An 8494-nucleotide genomic window follows, 5' to 3' on the forward strand; every position below is an offset into this window, starting at 1 on the left:
CAGTAATGAGCAATACATCTTGATTGCATGTTTGATGGATTTCAGATTGAAGAAGTTGGTAGAGTTCTTCTATTTCATCTTCACTGGCTTTAGTGGTTGGTGCATAAATTTGAATAATAGTGGTATTAACTGGGCTTCCCTGTAGGTGCATGGATATTACCCTATCACTTACACTTGTACCTCATGACTGATCTGGATATGTTCTTTTTGACGATGAATGCAACACCATTCCTTTTCAACTTGTCATTCCCTGCATAGTAAACCCTGTGGATATCAGATTTAAAATGGCCAATACCAGTCCATTTCAGCTCACTAATGCCTAAGATATCGATGTTGATGCCTTCCATTTCATTTTTGACAACTTCCAATTTTCCCAGATTCATATTTCGTACTTCCATGTTCCAATTTTCAATGGATGTTTATAGCTGTTTCTCTTCACTTTGAGTTGTGGCCCATCAGCAAATGAAGGTTCTGTGCGCTTTTCTCCCCCGAGCTTAACTCTATTCATGTCATCATGGTCAACTCTACCTTGAGGAGGCATTTTTTTTTTCCCAGTCGCATTCTGAGTGCCTTCCCACCTGTATCTGACAGTGTTTCTCTGCTATTCATAGAGTTTTCAGTGACTAGTGATTCGGAAGTAGTTCAGCACTCTTTCTTCCTGTCTGTCTTTGTCTGGAAGCTCATCTAAAACCTGTCCACCATGGGTGACCCTGCTGGTGACTTAAAATACCGGTGGCAGAGCCCTCAGAATCACAGCAACTCAATACACCACAGCACGACAGACAGATGAGTGGTGGCCGTCTAGTTTTATATTAATACTGTCACTTGTAAAAATTTCAATATCAATCTTGATACAATCCTGATATAACCAAGATTCAATCAAGATGCTCTCTCTTGATACTATCAATCCTGATATAATGAAGATATTCTCTCCCAAGATGGCGGCTCCAGGAACAGCTGAGTGTCTTGATCCAGAAAACAATGGATTTCTGGATTCTCCTGCAAATTCCCCAGCTGTAAACACTCCAATCCTTCGATCCTCCAAACATACCTTTATATTTGTTTCAGAATTCCAACACCATCTCGTGAGCCCTCTGGCCTGGTATTCCGTGTTGTTGACAGAGCTCCTCACTACACGTCTACCCAATCCGCCATCTTGAAGGTGCAAGGCCTGGTAATGAGGTGGTTAAGAATCTGGATGCGAACCCCACGGTCAGTAGCTTGAATCCACCAGGCCCTCCACAGGAGAGAGATGAGACTTTCTGCTCCTTGCAGTTAAAATGGCCTTGGAGTCTGGCGCATCAACCCACAGCACCACACCAGGACGCTGCTTCGAAGATCTCGCTGCTTCGAAGATCTCGCTGCTTCGAAGATCTCGCTGCTTCGAAGATCTCGCTGCTTCGAAGATCTCGCTGCTTCGAAGATCTCGCTGCTTGTCTAGAGAGGTCTGGTTAAAAGAGATGGCTATAAGATTCTTAAGATTCAATAGTGAGTAGTTGTTATCATGACTAATTGTGAAATGTAAAGGTGAAGTTTTGTAACAAAAATGGGGGAGCAGTTAATCTTACAGTCCTGAAACAAAGGATCCTAGGGCCATCAAGGGAGAAGAGCACAAGTGGAATGCAGGACCTTTTCCAGAGAAGCAGCGACACCAGAAGTGGAGGCAGAGATGGGAACATGGAGAGGGGGAGCGGCTAAGGACTTTAGATTCATGGGAAGAGAGGGACTAAGAGATGGTGGCCATGAGGCAGACTTTCAGAATGTGACCTTTGGTATAAGTTATTATATATGTCTGAATGCCTGAGTGTTTTGGGGGTTTTTTTAAGAGCCAAAGTGAATAGGGAGAAATGCTGTTAACTGATGGTCCATGGAGGGGAATGTAATCATTGTGATGAAACAAGTTGTATGATTTGTTGAATGTAAAACTGGTGATCTGCCCTGTAAACTTCCACTCAATCTACAATAAAAACTTAAAAAAAAAAAAAAAAAAATGAAGTCATATCCCTTGCTAATCTGTTTGAAAGACAAAAAAAAAAAAAAAATTGTGCTACCTTTCATGAAATTAAAATCTGCCATCTATTGCATATCTTAAGCCTAACTGCCCCAAACATACTGTCCACAATTGGTAAAAATGTGGCCATGATCCAGTAACAGGTCAACAAACACTTGGTTTTATTCAGAATTTGAAGGGTTTTGTCTTCAGTCCTGTGACACCCATTTGTGTTCAACAGTAAGACCACCTCCTCTGTCCTCACGTTCATGAATGCGCACTTGAATTTGACCTAAGGAATAACTGAGTTAGTAGTTTATGGTTTGTAGATATCTTATTGGCAAGATATACAAACCAGCCTACCTCACATTGTCATTGATTGTTGATTTACTTTGCAGGTTTTTCATTATTTTGTTACTTGCTATCAGCATGGCCTGGATCCCTGTTGGTCTAACGTTACAGGGTGGACACCTATTTGAATACATACTGTCAATGACGACTTATCTAGCACCACCTGTTGCTGCCGTCTTCCTGCTTGCTGTATTTTGCAAAAGAGTCAATGAGCAGGTGGGTGTTGACCTGGCTCAGGCTGAGGGCTCATCTTTATCTTATAGTTGCCTTTGCAAGAGTTCCCTTCAAAGGGTCTCTTGCATGTTGAAGGTCCGTCTGTTACATCACTTGCTTTCTGAGAGATGATCTTCTCTTGGGAAGAGTAGCTCTGAGCTCCTTCTTGTGCATGGAGGGACAGGAAAAAATTTATTCTTCTCCCCTTAGAATATTACCTGCTCTGACCATGCCTTAAGGAGCTCTAGTGGTGCTGTGGGTTAAACAAGGGTTGCTAGCAACGAAGTTGGCACTTGAAACCCATCTAGCTTTTCCTTGGGAGAAAGATGAGGCAGTCTGCACTTGTAAAGATTTAAAACCTCAGAAACCCAATGGGGGTATTTGTGCTCTATCCTGTAGGATTGTTATGAGTTAGAATCAAGTGAACTGCAGTGGATTTGGTGTCTTAATGGCTGTGTCCTCAGTAGGGTAGAAGAGTGAAAGATTCCCCATGACAAATATCTAACTATAGGAAATATTTTTCTGTTGCTTCTGTACACAGATATGTCCTGTCCTAAGGTTTCTTATTTACAAGGAGGATAAAGTAGTGGGCTCTTTCCCTCTACCTCACAGTGAGGTGGTAATTCTGTTGACCATCTCTTCCAGCCACACTTAAAAAGAAAAGAAAAAAAAAAAAAAAAAGCTCTCAGTTAAAGGTTCAATCATTTCATCCACAAGAAATTGAAAGCATGGTTTTCCAGAGCATTTTCATGTATTTGAACCATTGCTTAACTCTTGGTTCCCCTGGTACCCCTAGCAGGGGACCTTGCAGCAGTTTCTGGGTATAACATCTTGTGCAGTCTGCCTTTGCAGCCTTCCCCTCTTCACACACAGCCTCCTCTGCCCCAGCCACTCCAGATGACTTGCTGGGTCCAGCACCCTCTTTGACCTTTCTTCCTGTGATAGATGGTTCAATTTGTCTGGAATATCTTTTTCCTGCTCTACCTGGCTTATTCTTCCTCCCAGGCTCATCACAGGTTTGGATAACCTTAGACCAACCTGCCATTGCTCCCAGCTCCGCCACACTCTCCAGGACTGCCCATGGCACCAAGATGCAGTGAGAGAGCTGCTGACTGTCAGGGATGCCAGCACTGCTACCCTGGGCCACCTTGAGAAGGGCTGTTAGGGCCTGTTACCAAGGAAAACGCGGATTTTGTCAGGGCCTTCCACTGTTCTGATCCAAGGTGACCGACGTATTGCGTCTACCATCTCCAATCTAAAAAATGTCTCTGGCCCTCTCTCGACCTTCTCCTTCCCCAGATGGCTCTGCACACATGGCTCCTGCAAGGGAAGGGTTCCCATGGTCATTGGGCTGTGTGGGGGTTCAGCACTTTCTCCAAGATAATTGACTCTCATAGATCCACACACTGTAGCTCAGAGACAAAGGCTATCAGACCATCTCTTCCTTGATGTTTGACACCCACCTGAGCCAGGTTCCAGCTCCAGACCCCAAAGAATCCTAGTTTATACCAGGTATAAGGGGCCTCAGGCAGCTCCAGCCCAAATGGGCATTCTCAGCATTGCCCCACGTGCCATGAGAGACAAATTCAGCATGTTCTATAGGGTTTGTCCCACCCCATAATTGGCACTAGATGTAGTGGTGTTGTTGTTGTTAAGTGCCGTGGAGTCGGTTCCGACCCATAGCAACCCAGTATAGGGTTTCCGAGGAGCAGCTGGTTAGCTTGAACCCCCAACCTTGCAGTTCAAACAGCTTTGTAGTCTGGTGCATTAACCCACAGCACCACATCAGGTAGTGGCAGCCTAATCTTATAGGCTCCCAGAAGCTTCTGGTAACCACGTCTTAGCCTCATGAGGAGATCAACGAGGTTTCAGAGCAATCATGTTCAAAATTGTCTCCAGTTTATAACATCAACATAGTCAGGTAATACCGAATACCTTCTATATGCCTGTCCTCAGCTCCGTCTTACACAGTAGACTCCGTCCTTACTCTTCTGGGGTCTTGTGAGGTTTAGGCAAGAGACCAGAGACACCAGGCTGTTTGTTGTTGTTAGGTGATGTTGAGTGATTCCAACTCACAGTGAGCCTGTGTATGACAGAATGAAACCCTGCCTGATCCTGTACCATCCTCACAATTGCTACGTATGAGTCCACTGTGTTAGTCCATCTCATTGAGGGCCTTGGTCTTTTTTTTACTGTTTAGGAAGAACAATGAAAGGACAGCAAAAGATGGCAAAGTAGACAATGGTGGACACAGGAACATTAGCCAAGCAGTGGAGAAAAAACTCTCTTACAGAAAAAAAAAAAAAAAAAAATCCTGCTGTCAAATTGATGTCCACTCAGGATGACCTTATAGGACAGAACAGAATTCTAATTCTTAGGAGAGCAAACTGCCTCACTTTCCTCCATGCAGATGATGGGCTCAGACTGCCAACCTTGCAGTTAGCAGCCCAGTGCTTAACCCATGGCACCACTAGGGCTCCTTCTCCTATAGAAGCAACCTTGAAGCTGAAACTTAAAAAGGTAAGCCAGGAAAGCCAGAGGAGGGGCAAGTATGAAGGCCAAGTTGAGAAGACAGTGGATGGGTCTGAACTACAGAACTTAGCCGGAGCCTCAGGACACAGGAGAGGTGTGAAGGCAGTGAGCATTGAAAGGCTATGCTGGCATCTGCAGGAAGATGTGCTGGATTCCAGATGCATCTTGGAGGGAGAGCCAGCTGGACTTGTCAGTGTGTTGGTGGTGGGGCATGAGAAGAAAGGAACCAGGGAAGATACCTGTGGGATTCTTTTGACCTGAGTAACCAAGCAAACAGAGGTACCACGAGGGGTCTTTCTTGACACCACGGGTTCAAGTTCAGGGCATCTATTCATTACCTAACTGAAAAGTTTCCAGGTTTTTGTTTTGACCTAAGAGAGAATGCACATGGCTCTGATCCTCATTCCTCCTGAGAAGGTAGCATATTCTCACATCTGTCAGCACCCTGCATCTGCAAAGGTATTCGTCTGGAAGGAGCTTAACTTGAGGACTCAGATGTCCCGGTATCAAAATAGCCAAAGCACAAAAAGAATGAAAGATACATGGTTTACCTGAGCAGTCCAGCTATATGCAGATAGGGAGACTGTTCTGTTCAGAAAAACAGGAAGGCACATCGTAGGTTAGATACAGGGAGCTTTAAAGGAGGAAAACAGGAAACAGTAGAAAATGAACCACTGACTAATCTTAGCACAAGGAATTGTTCATAGTGGCAATTGTTCAATAGTTAACCACTAAGTGACTAACGAAAAGCTTGGTGGTTTGAATCCATTGAGTGGCTCCATGGAGAAAGACCTGGTGAACTGCTCCCATAAAGATTAAAAATAAGAAAAAATAAAATAACCTATTGCCACCTAGTCATGTCTAACTCACAGCAGCCCTGTACGACAGAGTAGAACTCCCTGATACGGTTTCCTAAGCTGTCATCTTTAAGGGAATGGACTGCCACATGTTTCTTGTGTAGAAAGGCTGGTGGGTTTGAACTAATGCACCAGTAGGGATCCTTCCATAAAGATGACAGCTCTGTCACATGGGGTCTCCATGAGTCAGAATCGACTTCCTGTACCCAGTAACAGCAGACTTCCCACGATTGATTGAGTCACACATCCCACCCTACCCTGAGACCCACAGAGATCAGGTGACTATGTGGTGGCTCACCCACCCCACTCCCAACACACACATTCATTTTACAAATCCTCAGGAGTGGTGTGGAGGTTTCAAAATAAAAAGGCACCTCAACTACTCAGGGAATTGTAGTTTTAGAAAGCAAGGGACATTACCTGAAGTTAATTTCTATGTATAAGATAGACTCTGAACTAGTGTACACTTAAAGGAGCCCTGGTGTAGGTAGTAGACTGCTAACAGTATGGTGGACAGTTCAAATCCACTAGCTGCTCTGTGGGAGAAAGAGGAGGCTGTCTGCTCCCATGCAGATTTTCTATCTTGGAAACCCTGTATCGGGTCTCACTATTAGTGGCAGTGTTCTTGGTTAGGGTTAGTGTATACTCATCGGGGAAGCTGCACAACTCCATGGTCACTCTGTGTTTGCTGTTCTCTGCTTTGTGTGTGTTTCCCAGCCATCAGCGGCCCTGGTGAGCCTCTCTGCCTGTGCCTCAGATCCTAGGTGTCTATCTCCCACAGGGCTCAAAGAGAGCATGCTCTGTCCTCACCGATCTTTCTGTGGTGACTTTCTCAGGCTCCTTCTTTGGCAGGGTGCCTTCTGGGGACTGACCGGAGGACTCCTGATCGGCCTCACTCGAATGGTGGTTGAGTTTGTCTACGGCCCCTACAACTGCGAGCAGAGTAGCAGGTGCCCGGCCCTCATCTGCGGCATTCACTTCCTCTACTTCACCATCATCCTCTTCTTGCTTAGTGTGCTCATCATCCTGGGTATCTCCTTTGCAACAGACCCCATTCCTGACAAGCACGTGAGTGCCACCTGGGCTTTATGGGGCCCAGCCACTGTTTGGAGAGCCAAGGTCCCCATTCAGTAGCCTGGAAGTACTGGCTTGTGAGGCCCTTCCCTTTGGAAAGTGAGGAGAGGTTGAGGGCAGGGATGGATAAGACTTAGCACAGAAAGAACCTCCCTCCACTTTAAGGGAAAATTTAAAAGAAAAGCTCTTCGACACTGTATCAATTTGATATTCATTTCTTTAAGAAGGTTGCCCTTTAAAATGCCAGTTTCCATGGAAGTACAGAAATCACAAACTTCAGAATGATTTAGTGTCATCAGGGCAGTCCCAGCTGCTACCTGATCAAGGAATCCAGCCAGGAGGAAGGGGCTGTCCTTAACAGGCTCTGTACAGGTTACTTCCTCAGTTGGCCTCCCAGGAGGCCCTGGGGACTACAAATGGTCAAGTGCTTGCAGCCTAGGGAAGTTCAAATCCACCCAGAGATGCCTCAGAAGAAATGGCCTGGTGGTTATCCTTAAAAAGCACCCACTGAAAGCTCTAGGGAGCACAGTTCTATTCTGCTGCATATGGAGGTCCCATAGTAGGAATCGACTCTATGGTAACTGGTTTTGGTGTGTGTGTATGTGTTTCATTAGTCACCCCATAATCTGGAGCCCAGAAAAGATACATGTGTAGCTTGTCCAAGGCAGCATCGCAGCCCCTCCATCATGTCAGAACTTCTCCAGGATAGGGACTTGGCCAGAAAGCAGCTGGCAGGAGGGAGGGTCTATGTTGGGTGTCTAAGAATCCACTGGGTCTGCTTTATGCAGAGGCTCTGAGGAGGTATGTGCTTTTCTTTCAAGCCAGTCTTGGACCCAGAAAAAAACAGAGGTGAAGGACAGGTTAGCTTGGAGGCTGCATGCCCCTGTGGCCCAAGGCCTACACAATCAGAACCCTGGCCAGCCAGGCTGGTGGTGACATACCCACTCTCCCCCAGCTCCACCGGCTTTGCTGGAGTTTACGAAACAGCCAAGAAGAGAGGGTGGACCTGGATAAGGAAACCCGCAGGAAGAGTGTTTCTCAGCCTACAACACAGCCAGGTGAGGAAGTGGTTCAGAGCTACAGGAGAGGTAGAGCCTATTTCCTGTCATCTGTCTTCTGAGGCATGACCATGTCCTGCCCTTTCATTTTCCCAAAACCTCCTGGATCATTCAGGAAAAGTGACTGTTGATACTGATCAAACCCAATGGAGCATTCTGGACTGGAAGTGCCAGAACTGGACTGGCTCTGCCAGAAGCATGCCTATGGGAACTGTCACTGTAGGTCAGTGTGTCCTCACACTATGTGAACTATCCCTGCAGTGATGGTGTGTCCTCACACCCATGGGAACTCTCCCTGCAGTGATGATGTGTCCTCACACCCAAGGGAACTCCCCCTTAAGTGATGGTGTGTCCTCACACCCATGGGAACTCTCCCTGCAGTGATAGTGTGTCCTCACACCCATGGGAATGCTCCCTGC

General features: G+C 46.0%; 1 protein-coding gene across 1 annotated transcript in view; it reads left to right on the forward strand.

Moving 5' to 3' along the window:
• LOC102827370 (sodium/glucose cotransporter 1-like) overlaps positions 1-8494 on the forward strand; it is a 114463-nt gene that overhangs the window by 101378 nt on the left and 4591 nt on the right. The window contains exons 12-14 of the mRNA XM_006874946.1: positions 2389-2557; positions 6796-7011; positions 7973-8075. Of these exons, the coding sequence (XP_006875008.1) occupies positions 2389-2557; positions 6796-7011; positions 7973-8075 (488 nt within the window). The remainder of the gene's footprint in view (positions 1-2388; positions 2558-6795; positions 7012-7972; positions 8076-8494) is intronic.

Source organism: Chrysochloris asiatica, unplaced genomic scaffold (assembly GCF_000296735.1).
Source record: "Chrysochloris asiatica unplaced genomic scaffold, ChrAsi1.0 scaffold00306, whole genome shotgun sequence".
Classification (NCBI taxonomy): domain Eukaryota; kingdom Metazoa; phylum Chordata; class Mammalia; order Afrosoricida; family Chrysochloridae; genus Chrysochloris; species Chrysochloris asiatica.